The sequence below is a fragment of the Maylandia zebra genome, linkage group LG2 (genome assembly GCF_041146795.1).
Source record: "Maylandia zebra isolate NMK-2024a linkage group LG2, Mzebra_GT3a, whole genome shotgun sequence".
NCBI classification, from domain to species: Eukaryota; Metazoa; Chordata; class Actinopteri; order Cichliformes; family Cichlidae; genus Maylandia; species Maylandia zebra.
The window spans coordinates 12,020,208-12,046,102 of NC_135168.1; the positions used below are offsets into that span (position 1 = coordinate 12,020,208).

The 25,895-nt window shown below is 43.8% G+C and overlaps 1 protein-coding gene across 1 annotated transcript; it reads right to left on the reverse strand.

Moving 5' to 3' along the window:
• Nucleotides 1-1,740: 1,740 nt before the first annotated feature.
• Nucleotides 1,741-25,594, reverse strand: LOC112432785 (protein NLRC3-like). Its single transcript, XM_076889119.1, has 9 exons — nucleotides 25,473-25,594; nucleotides 24,224-24,353; nucleotides 23,153-23,231; nucleotides 22,805-22,991; nucleotides 20,879-22,676; nucleotides 19,791-19,964; nucleotides 18,977-19,150; nucleotides 2,702-2,748; nucleotides 1,741-2,553 (listed from the first exon to the last, which is right to left on the reverse strand). The coding sequence occupies exons 2-9, from the start codon at nucleotides 24,340-24,342 to the stop codon at nucleotides 2,021-2,023; spliced, it is 3,111 nt and encodes a 1,036-aa protein (XP_076745234.1). The 5' UTR covers nucleotides 24,343-24,353; nucleotides 25,473-25,594; the 3' UTR covers nucleotides 1,741-2,020.
• Between the last annotated feature and the right edge of the window lie 301 nt (nucleotides 25,595-25,895).

Genomic DNA, 25,895 nt, shown 5'->3' on the forward strand with positions numbered 1-25,895 from the left:
GGACTTGGTTCCTTCCACCTGTCCATACAGGACATCACGCTGTCTGCAGCTCTGTAAATGCAGCTCCAGGTCCTTCCACGTGCTGCTCTGTATTTGTGCAGTTTGTAGTGTGTCCTGGGAAACGTAGCACACATGGTGTTCTTCTGCTGTTTCCTCCTTTCACTGAGTGTGAAACACTGACGCTGTGCTGTTGTTCACAGAGGGGAGCTGATTCTAGCTGCAGCTGGACTCTGTCATCTAACTGAATGTGTTGGTGCTGATCACGGGGCTCTGAGGGGGGAGCAGCAGGAGGACTCTGGATGCTGACGTCAGTGTATCTGTGGAAGCTCCCACAGCGTGTCTGTCATTCAATATTGTGCTGTATATTGTATCTATGCAAAGATGAACAGACTGTGTGTTCACTGGTCTCTGTGCTGCAGCTCTGATGTCATCATCACTCCCTCCTCCACCCTCAGCAGTCCCAGCATGCTGCTGTGGTGCACCCCACCCTCACTCTACACCTGAGCCACAGACCACACCCTCCACCTCAATATACACCACAGTTTTCTCTGCTGTGGAAATGAGATCAGGAGGAAATCATCATTATTATTATTTAATAAACGCTCACATTAATGTGGGCTTATTTGTTTCATATTAGAAACATTAGTTGAGTGTTTTTAGTATAAAATGGTCAAAGTCCCTCTTTTTGCTCCTCCCCTCACCTGTGGATGGGCGGTGCTGTTACCGTGGTGACAGCTTGGATGTGTTTCAGTCCTGCCTGGTTATCACTGCAGGAATCTTTCACATTTATTACAGGTAATAACTCTGATTTTTCTGTGTATTATGAACCAAATGTATCCTGATACACACAGAGATGGATGAGCAGAGGTTTTTTTTGCAGTTTATGTACTTACTATGGACTTAATGCACACATATTATTAAAATTAGGGCTATAACAGTTGTATTGATGTATAGCAACTTGAAATGCTCCCACAAATGGCTCCACAGCATGTAAAAATATAACAAAAGCTCTGGCGGACTTGGTTCTGTGGTCAGTCTTAAAGGGTGAAGTTAAACTCTGTAATCTTCACTGTGTCACAGAGTTCAGTGAGTCCCGTTATTCACAGTATCAATCAGATCATCAGAGAACAGCTGATCAGCAATCAGTGGTGCCAACAGCGCCTCCTGTGGTGAGAGGATGCAATAATGCAATGTAGCATTTTTCCACTCAACACTTGCAGTCATGGAAACTGTCTGTTGGATCTGTGTGACGTTGCTTTCTTGGTTAGAGTTCCTCACAAATGTCCAGATGATTCTTCTAATGAGGCGTCGACCATGTTTGCAGCTCTTTGGAAGAAAACGTCGCCCTTTGCCATCCTTACTTTTCTTTGACTTCTTCAAATGCAGCTGAACTCCAGCTGGTATTTTCTTGGACTTTGCAGCTGTTTCTGGTCATCAGTTCATTCCTGCAAACCTCTGAAGCTGAACAACAATGATGCTGCATTGCTGGCTGATCCCAAAAGGTTGATTCTGTTCATCTGGACGTTTTCAGAAACGTTTGCTCACTGATCAGGTGACTTCTTCAGTCTCAGCTGACTGCAGCTTTACAAGCTTACAAACAGCACATTTGCACAATGACTGAAAGCAGCAGCACCTGATATATATGATACTAATATAATACATATACATATATAATCCATACTAATGATGAAGGAACTGAGCTCACAGTCCATTGTTCATTCAGTGAACTACTCAGTTTATTTTGGGCCTCAGAAATGCTCACTCTGTTTGTACATCACTGTCAGCAATAGACTCATTCTGCTGTGTGGACAGGAACACATGTGACATCACTTCCTGTTTGTTTGTGACTGAAGAGGAAGAAGTTTACAAGGAATCATTTAGAAGAGTTTCAAACATCAACTGATTGAATCCATGAATCTGAAAACGTGTTTGTGAGTGAAAGAGACAGACATGTACAGACTGAACTATCTGTTCAACAGTCAGAGTGTTTCTGTAACAGGAGACACTCTTTACACTCCACTCAGCACAGGGACACTGAGGAACCAGACCAGACCATAAACCCAGGATAAAGAGTTTGAGTGAATGTGGTGTTGAAGGTGTGGAGGTGGATCAGAGTGTCAGAGGAGACTCTGTAGAAGGACAGAGTGCCAGCAGGACAGTCCACATACACTGCTGCTCTGTTAGAGACAGAGGAGGAGGAGGAGGAGGAGGAGATGGATGTTTTTATTTTATTGTGCCTGACATAACGAGGACCATTTAAATCACAGATCAGACTCCAGGACTGATCATTCCATCCAAACACACAGTCATCACTGTCTCCTTTCCTTCTGATGCTTCTGTAACTCACTGATATATAAACGTTTCCTCTCCACTCGACCTCCCAGTAACAGCGACCAGTCAGACCATTTCTACACAGCAGCTGATAAACATCAAATCTGTCTGGATGATCAGGATATGACTGAACCTCCTCCACACGTGTCACCTTCCTGTTGTTGTCAGACAGTTGGAGCTTTGTGTTCACTGTGTTTGTGTCGATTGTGAGTTGACAGGAATCTGATGGAGAGAACAAACACAATCCAGCTGCAGTTATTGATCCATCATCTGTTCATTGATTGAGACTTTGATGATGACTCCTGACATGATGAAGATGGTTGAATGTGTGCTGCTTTGTTTTCATGAATCCCATTAAAAACACACTTACACTTCCTCAGACCTGGTCTCAACCATCGGACTCCAGCAGGCTCCACCCTGAAAGGAGGAGGGGGGTCAGAGCAGCACAGTCAGCATGCACACATGGACATTACATGGCTCTCACACACACACTGTTACACACTGAGCTCAAAGCTCGGCTCCACTGTTTTAGTCAAAGAAATCTACATTTATTTATCAGCACATTTAAAAACAGCTTGAGCCAAAGTGCTGCACAGAGTAGAGAGAAAATAGGAAACATACACAGTAATGACTATAAAGACTGGTCAGGATTGAAAGCTACAGAGTACAAATGTGTTTCCAACCGGCTTTTAAAAATGTCCAGTGTTGGTGACGACCTGATGTGAAGGGCGACTGTTCCAGAGTTTGGCTGCAGCCATCGATAAAGCTCACCTCTGTTTTTACGTCTAGTTCTGGTCAGAAGCTGCTTATCTGCAGACCTGAGGGCTCCACTTGGATTCTTTTGTTAAAGAGAGATAAGATGGAGCCAATCCATTCACAGATTTAAAGACAACCAGATCTGGAAGTGGATTCTACCACGTACTGGTAACCAGTGGGAAAAGCTGGAAAAAGCTGGTGATGGGTCGTCTAGCACAGACCCACCGCTGGAACAAGACAATTGATGAGGGAGAGAACTGTGACAGCGCCGTTCCTTCACTTGACCTCAGTCGCTCTCGTCTGCTCCCTCGTAACACTGCTCTTTTTTCTCCAGCTAAACAAAAACAAAACTGAGGTAATAGTCTTTGGCGCCAAAGAAAAACGATTACAGGTCACCAGAGAACTTCAATCTATACATCTAAAAACCACAAACCAGGCGAGAAATTTGGGTGTAGTGATGGATGCAGACCTAAACTTAGAAAAACACATTAAGACAATAACAAAGTCAGCTTACTATCACCTCAAGAATATTTCAAGGATAAAAGATCTGATGTCTCAACAGGACCTGGAAAAACTAGTCCATGCATTCATCTTTAGTAGGCTTGATTACTGTAACAGCATCTTTACAGGTCTACCTAAAAAATCAGTCAGACAACTACAGCTCATTCAGAACTCTGCTGCTCGAGTCCTCACTAAGACCAAAAAAGTGGACCACATCAGTCCAGCTCTGAGGTCTTTACACTGGCTGCCTGTCCGTCAGAGGATAGACTTTAAAGTTTTTTGGGGTTTTTTTGTTTTTTTTGTTTTTTTTTGGAAGTGACATCAGAAACAGCAGCATGTGACATCACGTGATGGCGGAGCTTCAGTTCATCCTTTGTCATCCTTTTTTTTTTTTTTTTTTTTTAATAGGACAGGGGGAAAGAATGAAAGAAAGAGGGGGAGAGGAAGAAAGAAAACCAAAGGGGAGAAGAGACGGTGAGAAGGGGGGGAAGAGAGAGAGAAAAAAAAAAAAAAACAAACTCCTGGGTCACCTGTATGGAGAGAAAGAAAAACAAAAAAAACAGGGGAGACAGCAAACAACAAAGAGCAACATAATAATAATAAAAAAAAAAAGCACCATCACAATAAACTAGCTAGTCATAGATATCAATAGTTACTAAATAATAAACGATATTGTGCAGCACGCAAGATAGACAGCGCACAGTGTGCTTTGAGGCAGCAGCCAAGAAAGCTGTAGTCCGCATCTGTGAATACCCATGTGTACACCTGTGTGCATACCTGTGTGGATCAGCATGCTTGCATTCCAAAGGTTTCTCCATGTAATGATCTGCTAGAGAGTGTGGGGAGCCACAGCCCTGTCCTCTATGGTATCAAGCAGGTATGGAGGAGATCAAAACTCCAGACATCCAGAGGCACCCAGAACACAAGAGACCAAGGAAGACCCACAGAGGGGCAGCCGCGCCACTGTCCCAGAAAGAGCTGAGGAGAGTCCCAGATGAGAGCTCATTCAGCAGCCGCGGAGCAGAAGCCAGGGGGAGTTGCAGTGACGCGCCCGTGAGCTCCGCCGGCAGCCAGCTGTGCCTGAGTGACCGAGCCCCAGGCCGAGAGGCCGGGGGCACCCCACCTCCAAAGTGGCCCGAGCGAGCCCCAATAAGCGGCCGCCAAGGAGTGAGCCGGTGTGTACCCGGACACCCACCCCCAGATACAAAGAACCACCAACACACCGATACCTGAGGGAGTCCGCCACCGGCAGGGGAAGTGGTGGTGGGTGGAGATAGGCCTCCAAACCTTGGAGGGCCCGAGATGTCCCCAGAGAGGTGGCGTCTGATACCCAACCTGACATATAGACACAGACATACAGGCACACACAGACACAAACATCCATTCCCACCCTCATGCTCTCATATGTACTTCACACTCAACCGACGTGGAGACAGACATAAAGGGACGCTGTATACACGATCACACTCCCCAAGCGTACTCTACTAACCGGGTCTAGGTACCCTTGCCCCTGGAGGGGGGAACTGCACCCAGACCCAGGTGGTGTTACCCTTTTCCCTGCGGTGGGGAGAGGCAGACCGCCCCGACTCCGCAGCAGCAGGGAGGCCCCAGACCGCAGTCGGATGGCCCACTCCTCCTAGCCCCCCCGCTCCAGTAGGCCGCAGAGAATGGGGGTGAGAGAAGACTCCAAACCTCCCTCCACCCGCTCATTGTAGTGTTGATGCATGTGTGTTCTAAGGTGCAATTAAAACCCAGGAGGGCATAGAGCTACCTGCCAGAGAGCAGCAGGTAAGCGCATAGTCCCTCCTGCTAGCCCTCAATGTCTACATGTATTTAAAATTGAGAGGTGGGCAACGACGCCAGGGGTGAGGCGTACACCCTGATGGTAACTTGGACTCCGTGTATCGTGCCCACCCCCAAGATCCTATATGTATGTGTAATGAGGGTGTGAGTAATGTGAATGTCTAAGTTGTGGGATAAAATTGAGGCAGAGGCAGCCAGAAGGGGACAGAGGGGGGGGGGGGGGGGGGGGGGGTAGCCTCCTCTGCATCCTGGTGACATACCCCTACTCCAAGGCCCTGCATGTGTGGGTGGTTGTGGAGGAGCAGGAGGAGGGAGGCAGCTGGAGATGGGGAGGGAAGGAAGGGAGGGGCAGGTGACCCCTCCCTGGGGCCAGCTCCCCCGCTTACCCCAGTAGGCACTCCCACACTTCGCGACCCGCCAGGGAAAGGGGGGCCCAGGCCCATCCAGACCGGGGTCCAGCGCAGCAGCGCCCCCCGGCCCCACAGAGCCCGGGACAGTCCACCCAACCCCACCACAGAGAAAACTGCACCCACCCCACCATCCACTCGTCTTCCAGACTACATGAGACAATAGACGCCCAGGCTGAGATCTTCCTCCACCTCTCCTGTATCTCCCCCTCCTGCAGAGAGTTCCTGAGGGGAAGAAAGCTCCTGCAAGGTGTAACAATCTCCCCCACCGGTTGAAGAGCCCCACAGGCGACTCGACACACCGGCGGCACCCTGCGCCAGGGATGGGCTCCCATGCACCCACCCGCCCACAACCCCGGCAACACACAAACCAGGACCCAAGGCCCCGAGGCCCAGCCAGGGCCCCGGCCCAGAGATGGAGCGCCCCCAGACCCTCACGCCCATCCCGGACCCACCCAGGGGGAGACAGGCTACCAGGTCAGTAACCCACGTCCATCACCACAGACCCTCCCCTAGCCCCGCTGCACGCAGCCACGAGGAAATGGTCAGAAAAAGGCCCCCAACCGGACATGACCGGTTGGGGGCATCAGACTTTAAAGTTCTGATGCTGGTCTATAAAGCTCTGAATGGTTTAGGACCAAAATACATCAATGACCTCCTGACCCAGTATGAACCTTCCAGATCCCTCAGGTCATCTGGATCCGGTCTTTTATCAGTTCCCAGAGTCAGAACCAGACACGGAGAAGCTGCATTCAGCTTTTATGCTCCTTATATCTGGAACAAACTCCCAGAAAGCCTCAGATCAGCTGAAACACTCAGTTTATTTAAATCCAGGTTGAAGACTCACCTGTTCTCAGCTGCATTTGAATAAAGCACCAAATCCACACCTTTAAGCTTAAATTTCAAAACTTACATTTAACTACTGATTTTATCTACTGTTCTGATTTTATCTGTTTTGATTTTATATACTGTTTTGTTTGTTTGTTTGTTTGTTTGTTAATTAGTTATTTAGTTTATTTGCTTGTTTTAATCAATTTTAAATCATGCTTTTTATTTGTTTTTGTTTCTAATGTCTCTGTAAAGCACTTTGAATCACCTTGTTGTTGAATTGTGCTATACAAATAAACTTGCCTTGCCTTGCCTTGCCTTTATTGAGCTTACATGAATATGCACAAGTTCATTAACACATGACGTCTTACACAGGTATGAACAAAGAGTACCAGTCTGTGCATAGTGTGTGTGTGTGTGTGTGTGTGTGTGTGTGTGTGTGTGTTCCAGATGTGACCCTGTGACCCCAAAGCTGGTGCTAAGAGTCCAGCGGTCCCCCTAACAAAGGGCTCTTATACTTAACCAGACACAGAGTAGGTGTCCTCCTACACAAGGGGTCTCAAACTCGCGGCCCGCGGGCCAATTGCGGCCCGCAGGACGATCGTTTTTGGCCCCACCTTAATATGAAAATGTAATGTTAGTTTGATAATGTATGACACTTTACAGTGTTGTGGGCGGAGCTGAATTAACCCACCAATCAGGGTGGGATATGGATCTCAGGGGACACCAGCCGGGCTTGATGCAAGCAGGGAAACATTTCTTAATGAGTCAAAGTTCCAGCAGCGTTGCCCTGGAGTGTTTCTTTCTTTCCTGTGCCTGGCTGGCTTCCTCCTTTCTATTGGGCAAGCGCCGACATTCGCCCCAGCGCGCTGCGTTCACAACACTTCAAAAAAAGTTGGTTTTTTAAGTTGCTGCCCAGCGGGACATTATACGTATATAGATTTATACACACGTCAGTGGGATTTAAAGTTATTTTTCCACAGAGAGAGATCTCATATTAACTCTCACAGTGATGCGTAGGCGGCGGGATAAAAGAAAAGTCATGAACTCAATGCAGCCCAATTTAGTCTGCAGTCATATAGCGACACCTGTTCATTGGCAACAACAGTCCCCGGTAACCCGGACTAATTATAGGGTCGCACCGTAGGCAAGGCAAGGCAAGGCAAATTTATTTGTATAGCACAATTCAACAACAAGGTGATTCAAAGTGCTTTACAGAGACATTAGAAACAAAAACAGATAAAAAGCATGATTTAAAATTGATTAAAACAAGCAAACAAACAAACTAACTAACTAAACACACACATTCACACCTGTTCGCGCGATCTGAACCCTTATCATAAGGGGAGCTACCAGTCCTTCTGTGGACGAGCTACTTTCTATTTTAAATTCCCTGAATTTAAAATACTCTCTAGACCCAGTCTAGACCCAGCTGGGGAGCTACCCAGAGCTCTAAACCCACTTAACAAACAAACAAACAAACAAAACAGTATATAAAATCAAAACAGATAAAATCAGAACAGTAGATAAAATCAGAACAGTAGATAAAATCAGTAGTTAATGTAACTTTTGAGATTTAAGCTTAAAAGTGTGGATTTGGTGCTTTATTCAAATGCAGCTGAGAATAGGTGAGACTTCAACCTGGATTTAAATAAACTGAGTGTTTCAGCTGATCTGAGCCTTTCTGGGAGTTTGTTCCAGATATAAGGAGCATAAAAGCTGAATGCAGCTTCTCCGTGTCTGGTTCTGACTCTGGGAACTGATAAAAGACCGGATCCAGATGACCTGAGGGATCTGGAAGGTTCATACTGGGTCAGGAGGTCACTGATGTATTTTGGTCCTAAACCAGGTTTTTCCAGGTCCTGTTGAGACATCAGATCTTTTATCCTTGAAATATTCTTGAGGTGATAGTAAGCTGACTTTGTTATTGTCTTAATGTGTTTTTCTAAGTTTAGGTCTGCATCCATCACTACACCCAAATTTCTCACCTGGTTTGTGGTTTTTAGATGTATAGATTGAAGTTCTCTGGTGACCTGTAATCGTTTTTCTTTGGCGCCAAAGACTATTACCTCAGTTTTGTTTTGTTTAGCTGGAGAAAATTGTGGCACAACCAGTCATTAATTTCCTCAATGCATTTACCAAGAGTCTGTACAGGGCCTTGGTCTCCTGGTGACATTGTGATATATATTTGTGTGTCATCTGCATAGCTATGATAGTTTATTTTGTTGTTCTTTATAATCTGTGCCAGTGGGAGCATGTAAATGTTAAACAGAAGGGGTCCCAAGATGGAACCTTGGGGAACTCCACATGTGATACTTGTCTGCTCAGATGTGAAGTTACCTATTGATACAAAGTATTTCCTGTTTTCTAAGTATGTTTTGAACCAGTTTAGTACAGTTCCTGAAAGACCTGTCCAGTTCTCCAGTCGTTTGAGTAATATGTTGTGGTCAACTGTATCAAATGCTGCACTGAGATCCAGTAAAACTAGGACTGACATTTTTCCACTGTCTGTATTCAGACATATGTCATTAAACACTTTGGTCAGAGCGGTTTCAGTGCTGTGGTTCTGTCTAAAACCTGACTGGAAGGCATCGTAGCAGTTATTCTTTTTTAAGAAGTAACTGAGCTGTTGAGAAACTGCTTTTTCAATGATCTTACTTAAAAATGGGAGATTTGAGATCGGCCTGTAGTTGTTCATTTGTGTCTTGTCAAGGTTGTCCTTTTTCAGTATAGGTTTGATTACAGCAGTTTTTAGTGATTCTGGAAACACACCTGATAATAAAGAAAAGTTCACGATCTGTAACAGGTCTGACTCTAAAGTCTTTGAGACCTTTTTGAAAAAACTTGTTGGCAGGACATCTAAACAGCAGGAGGAGTTGTTCAGTTGACCTAAGATGTCCTCCAGGTCTTTGCTGTTAATCGGGTGAAACTGTTTCATGGTGTTTAAACAGTTTTTTGGTGGACACAGTACATATCCTGGATCTGCTGTTGATGTACCAATTGCTTGTCTAATATTTTGGATTTTTTCTGTGAAGAATTTGGCAAAGTCATTGCAGGCCATGGTCGAATGAAGTTCAGCTGCCACTGACACAGGAGGGTTTGTTAGCCTGTCAACTGTAGAAAATAAGACCCGAGCATTATTGCTGTTTTTAGTGATGATGTCAGAGAAGTAGGACCTCCTTGCATTCCTCAGTTGAAAATTATAATTGTGAAGTTTCTCTTTATAGATGTCATAGTGAATCTGGAGGTTTGTTTTTCTCCATCTGCGCTCAGCTTTCCTACACTCTCTTTTTTCATTTTTCACCAGTGTGGAATTTCTCCATGGAGACTTTTTCCTTCCAGAGATAACCTTCACCTTAATGGGAGCAATAGTGTCCATTACATTTAACATGTTAGCATTGAAGCTATTGACGAGCTCATTGACTGACCCTCTGGACAGGTCAGGTGTTAATGGGAAGACCTGGTTAAAAATTGCACTACTGTGTTCAGTTATACACCGTTTTGTGATCACTGTTGTTGATATATTTGTGTGGGCTGAGATTTTACTTTCAAAGAAAACACAGTAATGATCAGACAGGCCCACATCAGACACAGTAACCTTTGAAATGCTCAGGCCTTTGGAGATCAGTAGGTCAAGAGTGTGTCCTCTATTATGTGTGGCCTCTGTTACATGCTGAGTCAGCCCAAAGTTGCCCAGAGTGTTACTCAGGTCTTTAGTCCCTTTGTCCTGAGGGTTGTCCACATGGATGTTAAAATCCCCAACAATAATTACACAGTCAAAATCAACACAGATCACAGACAGCAGTTCACTGAGGTCATTAAAAAAGTCTGTGCAGTATTTGGGAGGCCTGTAAACATTAAGAAACACAACTTTGGATGTGGCCTTCAGCTGTAAAGCCACATATTCAAAAGACTGAAAACTTCCAGGAGATAGCTGCTTACATTGAAATGATTCATTAAATAAGACAGCAACCCCTCCTCCTCTCCTGCTCACCCTGGCCTCACTGATAAAACTGTAGTTAGGAGGGGTCGTCTCGATGAGAACAGCTCTACTGTTACTTTGGTCCAACCAAGTTTCAGTTAAAAACATAAAATCAAGGCTGTGCTCAGTGATTAAATCATTAATTAAAAATGTTTTCCCAGCTAAAGATCTAACGTTTAATAAAGCCAACTTAAGTGTTTTAGAGGCATTACTTGTCCCCTCGTGTTTGGGAGCAGTCTGTGGCACACAAGGTATGTTTACTATGTTTAAGGATCTTTTAGAGTGCACCTCTCTGTGTTTTGACCAGGCCACATGTCTCCTTCTGTCACCTAAAAGTACAGAGATTTTAAAACCTTCTAGTAAACAGGGTCCCAGCTTCTCCTGGGAAAAGTCACCACTGCCATAATCCTTGCAGCCCGGACCCTCCACACATCACACATCAGACTGCGGAGACAGAGCATGAAGGTGGTAAGGAGGAACTAAGGGGGGCGAGGCTGGGCAATGTGACTTCGATTGCTCTGTTGAGGGCGGGGCTCGATGGCGAACCTTTGGCCGCTCTGGTGGGGGGTTTATGGGGGACAAAAAGGGATTGGGCCGGGGGGTAGATCTGAGCCCAGCATTGACCCGCTCCATCATCTCCTCAGTGAATTTCAGGTGTGGGGAGGGGGGAGAAAGGGAGGGGGAGGAGGGTGATGGCCTGTCAGGGGTTTGGGGGACTGGGGAAGATCGTGGTCCCTGGTCCTGGTCGTTGGTGTTGTTGAGAGAGTTGGAGGCAAATAGGGACCCCTCTTCTTGCCTCAGATGTCTCTCCTTTCTGAGGCTCTTCCCAGGTGGGGGCAAATGGAGCTCCTCCTCAAGGTTTCTGCTGGGCTTTGTCTGTTCTTGGAGTACTGTTTGTTCCTCTTCATGAGATAACTCCTCGTTTATCTCAGCCTTGGCACCAAGCACAGATGGATGACGTATGGAATAAAACAAGTTGGAGGTGAACAGTTTCACCCCTGACTTGTTAAAATTAAATCCATTTGCTTTAAACAGATGCCTGCATTCCCAAAAGATATTAAAGTTGTTGATAAAATGCACCGAGTGGTCAGTACATGCTGATATAAGCCATTTATTCAGTGTAAACAACCTGCTGAATCTCTCGTCTCCTCCTCTGACCGGCGGTACAGGTCCACTGATGAATACAGCTGCATTCAGAGAGTTTACAGTATTTAGTAATCCAGTAAAGTCCCGTTTCAGAACCTCCGACTGTTGTTTGGACACATCGTTTGACCCTGTATGCAGAACGATGTTTGTCACAGTTGGATATTCATCTGCAATTTGAAGAATTCTCTCCTTCAGGTTGTTGACCATATCGTTAGGAAAGCAGAGGACTTTAGTGTTCTTACCGCACATCCTTTGTACATCCTTTACGGCAGAGTCACCCACAATCAGAGTTTCAGGCCTAGCCTTTAGCTTTCCCTGTGGTCTTTTACTTTTAAACAGATTTTCAGACCTTACTTCGCTGCTTTTAGATGGATGGTTGTCCGATATAGATCCAGGGTCCTTTGATAGTGGAGCAAATCTGTTGTGCAGTTTCACATTCAGTTGTTTTGGAGGTTTGTTGTTAACCTTCCTATTCACAGTTGTCCAGTCCTGTTTCCTCTCGAACTTCTCTGTCTCGTAGGAAGTGAAGGCCAGTCGGTTTCAGAGATTTCAGCTCGCTGTGCTCTGCCCGTGATACGTCCTCCCCCTTCCAGGAGACATGATTTATGTCTTGGTTTTGCACCAAGACAGTCCAAGGGGGGATTATCACTTGAGGATTTATAATAATGCACAGAGTCTACTTTCTTGGTCATGTTATCTGTGCTCCTTTGCTGTGTACTAGCTTGCTCGTCGCCATTGTTTTGAATAAAAGGCAAGGTTGTGTCATTTCCACACAGTCCATTTACCTCCACGTTTACTTCTAAGCGATGAATTTTTGTCTCCAGTACTGCAATCTTCTGCAGGGGGCTGTGGTAGTCATCTGTGGAGAGGGAAGGCATCTTGTTGCTAGTTAGCCTAGCGGTTAGCACCTTTCCAGGCTTCCAGGCTGTAATCAGGCTTCAGCTGTGTCTAGGCCAAAGACACACGGAGCGCTGAGGATAAGGTAACTATAAAAATGTTGCTGTTTCTGTTAAGAACACTTTAGTCCTAATAATCTATAAGTGTCCAGAAGCTATCGCAGGTAAGCTCATACGGAAAAAAGGGAAAAAATCAGCATAAAAATCAATAAAAGAAGAAAAGCATTTAAGGAGCAAAGAGATGAAGTGTCCACACTCGCAATTTGTGGCTCGATGTTTTTATTTGCATCACTCCGTTTGCATTGCAGCAAACATGAACATTACATATATTTCAATATAATGTAAAAGCAGTCAAAACAACTAACATCAGAAACAGCTGATGTTATTTGTTATATGTCACGGTGTCATTTCCGCTTCTTTCTCCTGTAACAACAGCCCGGCGCCGTGAGCAGTCGCCTTTTTTGCACTCGCTATCCCTGCACTTTCTACCATCTGCAAACGCCACGGTGTTCGTGTCGTCATGAAAGACATGAACATCGAGCGTAAAAACAAAGGAGACTGCTACCGGCTTTTTATCTGCCGATCGCCGTGCTACGGTTGCAAGAAAAAGAAGCAGAAATGACCTTCAATAAAGCAACCAAAGAGAATAATGCAGCAGTCGGAGCCACGTGGTTAGTGAGATGATTGCTAAAGCAGGGAAGCCATTCACAGAAGGTGCATTTGTCTAAAAGTGCATATTGCAGGCTGCAAATATAGTCTGTCCGGGAAAGAAAGGTCAGTTTAGCAACATCAGCCTTTCTGCCAACACCGCAGCAGATCGCATTTCTGACCTGTCAAGTGACATTTATGACCAACTGTGTGAGAAAGCCAAATGTTTCAGTGTATACTCAGTCGCTCTTGATGAGACCACAGACATCACCGACACTGCCCAGCTCCCAATGTATGTCCGTGGTGTTGATGACAGTTTTGAAGTGATGGAGGAGCTGCTCACAGTAATTCCAATGCATGGCCAGACCACCGCTCAGCAGATATTTACAAGCTGTGTAATGCCATTGAGAATGTTGGTTTGCCATGGAAGAGGTTTGTTGGAATAACAACAGATGGAGCGCCATCAATGACAGGGAGGAAAAATGGACTGGTGGCACAAAACAAACTGGAAGAGGAAGGCGTGGAGGAGGCCATTGCTCTGCACTGCATCATCCATCAGCAGGTCCTTTGCAGCAAATGCCTGAAGTTTGACAATGTGATGTCTATTGTTGTGAAATGCATCAACCAAATCAGATCCAGGGGCTTAAAGCACCGAAGGTTCAGAGCTTTTTTAGAGGAAATGGAGTCAGAATATGGGGATGTGCTCGACTTCACTGAGGTACGTTGGCTCAGCAGGGGAAATGTATTAAAGAGACTTTTTGAGTTGAGAGCAGAAGTGAAGCCTTCATGGAGAAGGATGGAGTTAGTGTTCCTGTGCTAACTGATCCCAAATGGCTCATGGACTTAGCTTTTCTTGTTGATATGACACATGAGCTTAATGTACTGAACAAGACGTTACAAGGCCAGGGGCAACTTGTCAGTGCTGCCTATGACAACGTGAGAGCATTCTCCACAAAACTGGCGCTCTGGAAAGCTCAGCTCTCTCAGACAAACCTTTGCCATTTCCCAGTATGCAAGGCACTCGTGGATGCAGGCACACCATTCAGTGCTGACAAGTATGTTGATGTCATTTTGAGGCTACAGGAGGAATTTGATCACAGATTTGCTGACTTCAAGACACACAGAGCCACCTTTCAAATTTTTGCAGACCCCTTCTCCTTTGATGTGCAAGATGCCCCTTCTGTGCTTCAAATGGAGCTCATTGAGCTGCAGTGCAACTCTGAACTCAAAGCAAAGTTCAGGGAGGTGAGTGGAAAAGCAGACAAGCTTGGACAATTTTTGAGAGGATTGAGCCCTAGTTTCCCTCGGCTTTCCCGAATGTTTAACCGGACCATGTGCCTTTTTGGTAGCACATACTTGTGCCAAAAGCTCTTCTCCACTTTGAACTTCAATAAGTCCAAGTACAGGTCCAGACTTACGGATGATCATCTTCAAGACATACTGAGGGTCGCAACTGCTTCCTCCCTCAGGCCAAATCTGGCTCGGCTATGTGAGAGGAAACGCTGCCAGGTCTCTAGCAGCAAGGAGTAGGCAAGAGAAGCCATGTTCACAAGAACAGTTCATTTTCTACAGTGTTCCATTCATGTTCAGAAGAAGGTTATAGAACCGTTAATACAGACATTTTTATCTAAATACAGCAGATATAGAAGACTGAAAGAAACACATAAGTTCACTGACTAAAAATATCTTATTCTTATTTTATTTATGTATTACAGATTGATTTATTTTCTTATTAATTCTTAATTTGTTTATTTATTTGTCATATTTTGTGTTAAAAAATAAAAATAAAGAGATTTGAGAAGAATGGAAGTTTTTTAACCATGCCTTTCTTGTGGAAAACCTAATGCGGCCCAGCCTCACCCAGACTCTGCCTGCAGCGGCCCCCAGCTAAATTGAGCTGTACGGAGCCCCGCAGGGGACATGGGAGAAAAAAAAATTATTGAGAAAAAAAAATTAGGGAGAAAAAATTATTTGGGAGAAAAAAAAAACTAGGGAGAAAAAAAAAAAATTAAGAGTGACTTTTGCGAGATCTCGCAAAACAAACTCGGGATCTCGCAAAAGTATTGCGAGATCCCGCAAAACTTTCTCGCGAAAGTTGAATTCCAACAATGGCGGCAGCTACTTAGTTGTAATATTACTCTTTCTGGGTCACAAAATACACTTTTAAGATATTTTGAGGCGTGAATGTAGTTTTGTAAACGTCAGATACCTGCTCGGTTTACAAGACATCACATATTTGCAAAAGTGCTCCGACGTTTTTGGAGATCTGACACCCACTAGCTCGAAGCTAACGGGAGGTCGAGACCTACTACAGTCGGGAAGAACACTGCTTTCCCGGCACATCGTGCCGCGACCTCCCGGTCGGCTTCGAGCTGGTGGGCACTAGCTCGAAGCTAACAGGAGGTCGAGACCTACTACAGCCGGGAGGAACACCGCTTTCCCGGCACATCGTGCCTCAACCTCCCGGTCGGCTTCGAGCTGGCGGCCTCCGAAGAATGCGGCTAAAACTTTTGCGATATCTTGCAATACTTTTGCGAGATCCCGAGTTTGTTTTGCGAGATCTCGCAAAAGTCCGTCTTAATTTTTTTTTTTCCTCCCCAATTTTTTATTTTTTCTCCCTAATTTTTTTTTCTCCCATGTCCCCTGTGGGGCTCCGTAAGTTTGAGACCCCTGTCCTACACCATAAATCAGTAAGAGAGGGTACGACCTCTCTCATTGCCCCAAGTGCTGTCTGCATGCCAGAGCACTCTGGAAGGCACACAGAGTCTTTACAGACTACTCAGGATCAAACCTCTATCATTATGCAATCGATTATAAAACTCTAAGCATATATGAGTAAATATTTCTAAGCATAAATGACAATCAACAATATAAACCTTACAGCTGGTTTTAATAACAGAATTCATTTGTTTCTCAAACGAGAAAGAGCTATCGAGAAACACTCCTAAATCTTTAGTTCTTAACTTTTCCAGTGGGCCAAGGTCAACATTATCTGCCAATGGTAAATAGGCTGCTGTTATTAACTAATGCTAATTTGACGTGAATTAGCATTATGCACTAATGCTAACACTTACTTTTTTAACAATGTGAGTAGCTAATGCTAACACTATTTCCCTTAACTTTATAACAATGTGAACGGCTAATGCTAACACTCTTTTTCCTAGCATTACAACATCTGAGCTGCTAATGCTAAGTAGGCTGCCATTAGCACCTACGTCTAATTTAAGGCAAATACGCATTAGAACCTAATGCTCATATCGTTTTCCTTTGCTTTATAACAATGTGAGCAGCTACTGCTAAATAGCATTAGCTAATAACAGCAGTCTAATTTAATGCAAGTTAGCCTCATTTGCATTACAACGATGTGAGGAGTTAATGCTAAGTATGCTGCCATTAGTGGCTAATTCTAATTAGGGGTGAATAATTATTACCAGCTAATGCTAATATCGTATTCTCTTCCCTTTTAACAATGTGAGCAGCTAGTGCTAGGTAGGCTGATGCTAGCAGCTAATGCTAAAGCTAATTTATTGTGAATTAGCATCACATTAGTGAGGAGTTAATGCTAAGTAGACTGCCATTAGCAGGTAATGCTAATTTTAGGTGAATAGGAATTGGCAGCTAATGCTAATACCATATTTTCTTGCTTTAACCCTTTAAAACTGGTCAGAGTGGGCACACTCCGTTTTGCGCAACTATTTTTAAATCCCGGTAGCACTGTAACCACGTGAGCTAGCGCAATAATTTTTTTGCATATGAAACCTGAGGAGTTGTACTTACATCTTATGCCATCAGCTTGTCCTAGGTTACAGTTTCCTTCCACATATGCTTAGGACTCATATTGCACTGCTGGAAATAGTTTATTTTGATGCATATGCTGTTATTTTGCAAATTTGCAGTATAATATTTATTTTTTCGTTTTTCCTGCAGTATATAAAAATTGGTGTATTTCAAAAATAAAACTATGAAGGCACTCAAAATAAATTTCCTGTGGTGGGAAACTATTTTGTGCAACTTTTTTGTATTTACAGTTTTGAGGGATAAGCCTCTTAAATTTCTCTATCTAGAAATATATGTTAAAAAAACGATTTTCAATTTTTTTGTAGTTTATTGCACTTTTTTGCAATTTATGTAATTACTATGCACTTAATACATACATATTATTAAAATTTAGGCTGTAATGGTTGTATTGATGTATAGCAACTTGAAATGCTCCCAACAATGGCTCTACAGCATGTAAAAATATAATATAAGCTCTGGCGGACTTGGTTCTATGGTAGGTCTTAAAGGGTTAAATCAATATCAGTAGCTAATCCGATTGTTCAGTCTGACGTCAGGTGAAGTCATTTTTATGCATTTAAGAGCTGCTTTGAATTCAACCTTACAAACTGAACATTAGAACTATCCTCTTCTCCAGGATTTTCCTGATTTAACATTTCAATATGATTCATTTTTGTTCTCTACACCTGCCGTCATCACTTCAATTATTCCCACTGTGGATTTGATCATATTGTTTGCCCAGCATCTCTACATTTTCCCATCCATACGACCTGTAGCTCATTAACACTATTAATACTGGAAACTGCTGTTGAAGCCTGATGGTGACACTTTCGGGTGAAGAAGTGAATTGCAGTAACAGGACTGGCTGGCTTATGATACACTGGACATTTCCAGCGCTTTGTTTTCTCTGCTCACAGACAACACAGATACACGCATGTATATACAGCCCACGTCCAGCTCTGCATGCACTCCTTCTGCTCCATTTCTATAGAGAATAAACAACGTAACACAATCATTCTCCATTGTTTTCAACTCAACCAGCTGCATTTAATGGAGTTTGAATTTACTTTACAACAGCTGCTGTTGTTTCCTGTCTGCATCCATGTTCTTTATTGTACTCCCCACATTCTGAACTGGTGTAGTTCTTCCTAAAGTACTGCAGTATTCCTGCCAGTACATCCTTTTAGTTTTCCTGTTTCCTCTGATGCTCGTTGCTATTCTTTCCTCAATGCAAATTCATGCTAAGCTCCTTCATATCCATCCCTGTTTCTAAACCTGTAATAATTGCTTTAATGTGTCTTTGGCCTAATTATGAGTCTGTCCATATGTTTTTAGTTGCCCACTTGCTTTGGTTTCTTAGCTCTGATTCTCTGAAATTGATCCTTGAAATCATTTACTGGCATGTCTCCCTCTCACCCCCACTATCCCCAGAACACCAGAGTATTCATCTCCTGGTTTATCATATGGCCTCTTTGCATTTTCTCCAATCGTCCCCGTTTCTAGAGTCTCACCCCATCTGCAGGCAGTCCAAGAGAAACTGCCTCTGCCATTTTCTTCTTCTTAATCTTTGATTTTTCTCTTCACTTTCTCCATTGGGTCTTCTTAGACGCACTTTCCAGAAAGCAGCAACATTTTTTGTGCCCCATTTTTCAAATTGTGCATCTTACTTCAGCTTAATGTGTTTCCTGTTTTGTTTGTACACAGGTCATGTAAAAGAAATCCTACCAGAGGCTCGACAAAGCTGAACTGAAAGACAGCACGGGCAATAAATCAGAGCAGCACAGAACTTAAGCACACATATATAAGGTGATTTAACAAATCATGTCTGTTGTAAATGAGTAAGCCATTTATCGACCTGACTCGGTTTTTAAAATCATCATCGGAAAAGACTGAATCCTGACCTGAGAATCCCAAGTGTACACTTTGGACTTTCCACTGCAGAAAACAGAAGCTTCAGTCCTAAATCCTGCAGGTTGTTGTTACCCAGATCCAGCTCTGTCAGACGGGAGGACTGGGAGCTCAGGACTGAGGACAGAGCTTCACAGCTTCTGTCTGACAGGTTACAGCCACTCAGTCTGAAGAAAGGATGACAAGAAGACATGAAACACTTGTGTTAAAAGTATATTCATGGTGCCATGAGGAGCTACTACATTTATAGTATTTCAACACTGTTTCAGGACATGCTGGAATCCTTATTGCCTCATGTTACAAAAGACAAATGTGGCAGTTTACTGTGACTTGCATGGATTCATTAAAAAAACAAAACATACGACATTTTCGCCTGAAAATATGTTAAAAGTTTATTTTTGGACCCAGAAAGACTATTAAGAGCAATATTAAAACTAAGTAGCTGCAGCCATTGTTGGAAACTGGAATTGGCTGGGCTATGAATTCTGGGATATGGTTTTTCTATTTTGTTTTCCGGGTGGAAAATCAGGAGAAATACGGGAGAATGGTGGCTCCGGGAGATTTTCGGGAGGGGCACTGAAATTCAGGATTCTCCCGGAAAAATCAGGAGTGTTGGCATGTATGTTTCCAGGACATGCTGGAATCCTTATTGCCTCATGTTACAAAACACAAATGTGGCAGTTTACTGTGACTTGCATGGATTCATTAAAAAAATAAAAAAACATACACACAATGTTAATTTTTTCCAAATGAAATTGATTAAATGATGTTAATTGATGAAAAAAAATCGATATTGCTTGATCTGACCTCAGCGTTTCCAGTTTGCAGTATTGACTCTTCATCCCAGCAGACAGAAGCTTCACTCCTGAATCCTGCAGGTTGTTGTTACCCAGGTCCAGCTCTGTCAGACGGGAGGACTGGGAGCTCAGCACTGAGGACAGAGCTTCACAGCTTCTGTCTGACAGGTTACAGCCACTCAGTCTGAAATCAAGCGGGAAGGGAGAGAAGATCAACCAAACAAATCAGAGCTTTATTGCTTTTTTTTGTTGTTTTTAAGCAGAAATCAGTGAGATGCTGGTAGATTATGTTCCTTTGGTTTATTACCCAACAACACACACATACACTAATATTTGTGACTTTTGTAATAGTAGCGTTTACAATGCAAAGCAACAGCGATCACAGATTGAAGGGGCCTGAATAAAACTACAATGCAGTGATTTTTAAGATGACCTGTTCTTCCAATTTCCAACAACAGATTTCTCCAACCTTACAGTTAAAAATAATTCTTCATCTCATACTGAATCTTGGTGCACCTCCCCCAGTTTATTAAAATGAAGAGGTACTGAAGTTGCTGTAAGTGATGTGTGATGCCACTGATTTCCTTTCTGATCCAATACAAAGTAAAATTCAGGCTGGTATCTGCGATACTGATGAAAACTATTCCTTCAGAATCAATACAAGACATCATAAGAAAATATGATGTTTTGTATAACATAAAAAGCCTGAATTTTAAAATATTCAGTTAATAATCAAAAACAGATGTGACTGAAAATAATAAAACTGAGAAACATTTTATGGCCATTCGATCCTTTTACAACCATTGCAAGAGCTTGGTTGGCATAGCCGGCAATACATTGGATAGTAATAAGTCCGGTGGGTGATGGGCTCCACCAGGGCTGCCCTTTGTCACCGATTCTGTTCATAAATTTTATGTTTAAAGGCTGTATCAAAAGTTCATTCAAGTTACAATATTGTGGTCAAAAGTTCTCCTTTTTTCTTTTATACTATACAACTACGCTGGCTCATGGTTTTAGGACATGGATCTGTCATGGAAGAAATCTATGACCACTTTTAATCAACATTTTAAAAATAAACATGATCACAGATTTACTCACAGAGCTTTGTTGGAGGCTTTGACCACTGGCAGCAGCCTCAGAAGAGCCTCCTCTGAAGCAGAGTATTTCTTCAGGTCAAACACATCCAGATCTTCTTCTGATGACAGTAAGATGAAGACCAGAGCTGACCACTGAGCAGGAGACAGTTCACCTGTGGAGAGACGTCCTGATCTCAGGGACTGTTGGATCTCCTCCACTAGAGAACGATCATCCAGTTCATTCAGACAGTGGATCAGATTGATGCTTTTCTCTGCAGACAGATTCTCACTGAGCTTCTTCTTGATGTACTGGACTGTTTCCTGATTAGTCTGTGAGCTACTTCCTGTCTGTGTCAGCAGACCTCGTAGGAGAGTCTGATTGGTCTGCAGTGAAAGACCCAGGAGGAAGCGGAGGAACAAGTCCAGGTGTCCATTTGGACTCTGTAAGGCCTTGTTCACAGCACTCTGGTAGAAGTGTTTCTCTGCAGATTCTCTTGTTTCAGACTTCTTGGAGGTTGTTTGTTGTTCTTCGAGCAGATTGAGTCCAGAGTTGATGAAGGTCAGATGGACATGAAGAGCAGCCAGAAACTCCTGAACACTCAGATGGATGAAGCAGAACACCTTGTCCTGGTACAGTCCTCTCTCCTCTTTAAAGATCTGTGTGAACACTCCTGAGTACACTGAGGCTGCTCTGATATCGATGCCACACTCTGTCAGGTCTGATTCATAGAAGATCAGGTTTCCTTTCTGCAGCTGATCAAAAGCCAGTTTTCCCAGAGACTCCATCATCTTCCTGCTCTCTGGACTCCAGTGTGGATCTGTCTCAGCTCCTCCATCATACTTGACCTTCTTCACTTTGGCCTGAACCACCAGGAAGTGGATGTACATCTCAGTCAGGGTGTTGGGCAGCTGTCCTCCCTCTCTGGTTTCCAGCACATCCTCCAGAACAGTAGCAGTGATCCAGCAGAAGACTGGGATGTGACACATGATGTGGAGGCTTCGTGATGTCTTGATATGGGAGATGATCCTGCTGGCCTGCTCCTCATCTCTGAATCGGTTCCTGAAGTACTCCTCCTTCTGTGGGTCAGTGAACCCTCTGACCTCTGTAACCATGCCAACACAGTCAGGAGGGATCTGATTGGCTGCTGCAGGTCGTGTGGTTATCCAGAGGCGAGCAGAGGGAAGCAGTTTCCCCCTGATGAGGTTTATCAGCAGCACATCCACTGAGGTGGACTTTCTAGGGTCAGTTAGGATTGTAGTTTTGTGGAAGTCCAGAGGAAGTCGACACTCATCCAGACCATCAAAGATGAACACAACCTGGAAGTCTTCAAAGCTGCAGATTCCTGCTTCTTTGGTTTCAGTAAAGAAGTGATGAACAAGTCCCACCAAGCTGAACTTTTCCTCTTTCAGCACATTCAGCTCTCTGAAAGTGAATGGAAATATGAACTGGATGTCCTGGTTGGCTTTGTCTTCAGCCCAGTCCAGGCTGTGTTTCTGTGTTAAGACTGTTTTCCCAATGCCAGCCACTCCCTTTGTCAGCACTGTTCTGATTGGTTCATCTCTTCCAGGTGAGGCTTTAAAGATGTCTTCTTGCCTGATTGTTGTTTCTGGTCTGTCTGGTTTCCTGGATGCTGTTTCAATCTGTCTGACCTCATGTTCATCATTGACCTCTGCAGTCCCTCCCTCTGTGATGTAGAGCTCTGTGTATATCTGATTCAGGAGGGTTGGGTTTCCTGCTTTAGCGATGCCCTCAAACACACACTGGAACTTCTTCTTCAGGGTGGATTTAAGGTTACGATGACAAACTGCAGCTTGAAGTTCTGAATGAGAAGAAAAATAAACACTCAATTCCAAAAAGAACTAATCTTTAAAACATGTTGCTCCATCTTCCATCTCTGGAAAATGTTCATTTATCCAGCAGCTTAAATCTTTAGATAAATCCTCTTACGTCTCTGCAGACGGTCAGCCAGCTCCTCCTGCTTCATTCTCCTCAGGAAGTCCACTGTGATCTTCACAAATGCCTCTCTGCTGCTGCTCCTCTGACTCTCTAAGCATTCTGGGTAACCTGGACTCAGAACCTTCTGGATCTTCTTCAGCTCGTTCTTCACAAAAGTGATGATGTTGTCCTCCAGCAGCTGGAACAGAATATTTATGAATGAGCCAATCAGACTGAAATCATGGAGCCAAACATCAGATCCATGTTGGACACACTGGCGATCCACTGGTCTACAAAGAGCAGCATGGAGATGACTGTGAACAGAACAGATGTAACAGTAGTTGTTGTACATGTACAGACCATAAATATGGAGTCCAGCTGTGTTTGATGCTGCTGGGCAGACTGACCACTGGGAACCTCTGAGCTCTGCTGGTCCACTCTGTGGAGGAACCATGAAGGATTAGATCAACACAGGATGAAGATCCAGGAGTTTCTGCTCAAATAACTTCATCTGAATCAAGTCTGTCAAGTTTTAAACTCTCAGATTGTGAACATATCAGTAATTTTCAGTCTGTTTTCATGGACGTCCTTTCAGTGGTGATGTCAGGGATGATTTTGAAGAAGCTCATCAAACTGAACCATCAGCAGATCACTGTTCCAAAACCAGAACATGATCCGAGTCTCCCTCCACCACCAGAACACCAGCTTTACTAACGTGGTAGATCAGTGTAGTACAGATCAATAACTGATGAGTCATTTGATCAAAATCACTGAGTGCTTCACGTCTGACCCTCTGATGCTTCTGTAGACATTTTGCATATTTAATGAATGTCTGACAGTTTTACATTCATTCTATGAACACAGTGGAAATGTTGTGTTATAGTCTCCATGTTGTTTCCAGCATCATAAATTCTTAAGTTCAGAAAATTAGATTCTTTCTTCACAGCTGAAAAACAACAACATTTATTCTCTATTGAAATCTGCATCGTCCACTCCAAAGGTCACAATCTGAAGGTAACATCTGGTTTTGTTCCCTGTGGTTAACTCTGAGCATCAGTATGGTGGGATTTATCCACTACATCCACACCACTGTGGTTCAGTGTTGTCCTGATGGAGTAACAGCAGCCAGTATGATCCAGGCTTTAGCTGCTGGGTCTCTGTGTGACCTCTCAGAATGTTTAACAGATCAGACACAAAGAGAATCAGAGCAGCTCTGTTCTTTAAAGACAAACATGAACCCACTCAGGTCACACTTTCCCCACAGATATGAGCATCACTGTCCTCAAACAGCAAATGACCAAGTCGAACATTTGGATCTTTTCTCTTTCATTGTTTTCTTTTTAATGAATCTTTGTAACAATCTGAGGATGTTTCAGGTCATATTTATCCAGGAAACACAAACATGTAAAGGAGTCATCACAGCTCTCTGACCTCGTTGCTCCAGGTTCACCACTGAAGTATGGAGGTTCACCTTTGGACCGGTCACTCCTCACAGACGGACAGCTGGACCCTGCAGACTCTGCTCTGTCCTCCTCTTCCTCCATCATCATCTTCAGTCAGTCTGAGAGGTAAACCACAAACACTCAGTGAGTTCACATTAACAGGAGGAACTGACCTCTGACCTGTCATGTGACCATGAAACCAGGTCAATGTGTCTGTAGGTTCAGTCATCCAGGTCATGTGATCTAAGGAGCTTGGAGAGAAAAGAGACGTCTTTAAGTTTCTGGAAGACGTTTCATCTGAGAAGCTTCTTCAGCTCTAAAACCAAACGGTGGAGAGTCCCAGATATTTAAACCTGAGAGGGAAAGAAAGCATGTCGCTGACCCACCACTGATGTTATTTCAAGGAGGAAACTGAGAGCCTTTGCACCAGGAGCACAAACATCAGCTCCAGCAATGATCCACTGATGTGTTTTTATTCCATGTATGAATGTTGTTATTGACAGAGATGACGTTTGTGTGTCAGTGATGCAGTGACTGTTGTTGTTACCTGTACAGGCTGGTTAGACTCTATGAAACAGATCATACAGATCTCTGCATGTTAGAAGAGACTATTAAAGGTCATGAATGAGACAAAGGCAGGGAGGCGTCCTTTACAGCTAAACAGCAGAGTGAGAGAACAGCCAGCACCTCTACATTTATCACATTATACAGCACATGTATGATACTGACAGGGATGAGAAGAATTTAGTGATTCTGATCCCATCATTGATATTACTTATTGATTCTCAGTAGCTCTGCTCTGACAGTCACCACCATCACTGAGCAGCATATCAAAGACATTTGTGCACATTAACTGCATGTTGTGGCTCAAATGTTTGTGCATGTTGGAGGCATTTCCTCTTTGTTGTGATCAGTGTTGGTCATTACTCAAAACAGTCATTATTACACATATTACACAGAACACTTTAATTAAAAGTAATGGAGTACGTTACTTCATTACTCCTCATAACATTACTTTGATGTTACTGTGTAAAATGAACAAATGAGCATGTAACAACATAAAGCTGAGGTACAGCCCCACACACCAACACAGATCCTGATGAGGTCACGTGATGTTTCTCTGAGTGTTTATGAACACAAATCAAAGATGAAACAGCACAAAGACACTTCAAAGTGATTCTACTGTAGAAACATGAACAGGTAGAAACCTGCAGCCTGACTGCTCATCACTTTGTTACCTGTTCAAGTTCAGCAGCAGCAGCTCACTTTATCACGGTGCTGGTCTGGGGTCAGTGTTTACTCAGCTTTAACCTCACTCTGGGTTCTTGGCTAGCTTAGCATTAGCTTAGTGTTAGCATGCTGTGTGCTAGCTTAGTGTTAGCTTAGCGTTAGCATGCTGTGTGCTAGCTTAGCGTCAGAGCTCTGCAGGTGTCTCGTGTGTAAATATTAATCACAGTGACAGTAAAGGAGGTAAAGGGCTGTGACGTCATCACGTACGCTGCGTCCTCTGTGGGCTCTGAGTGAACTCAAAGTACAAACTACAAGTACACAAACACGAACGTAGCTCAGAGTGGCGGACACACTCGGCCTCGTTGGTCCAGCTGTGAGTCCGTTACCGTGAACTATGGAGCGGCAGATTTGTGCTGAACTAAGCTGCACAC

Excerpts from the sequence above, each read along its gene's own strand:
- LOC112432785 (XM_076889119.1), bottom strand. The coding sequence starts at position 24,342 with ATGATGATGGAGGAAGAGGAGGACAGAGCAGAGTCTGCAGGGTCCAGC. Across the intron at positions 23,232-24,223 it reads GGTGAACCTGGAGCAACGAG|AGTGGACCAGCAGAGCTCAG; the intron begins GTCAGAGAGCTG and ends GTTCCTCCACAG. Across the intron at positions 19,151-19,790 it reads TGCAAACTGGAAACGCTGAG|ACTGAGTGGCTGTAACCTGT; the intron begins GTCAGATCAAGC and ends TCCTTTCTTCAG.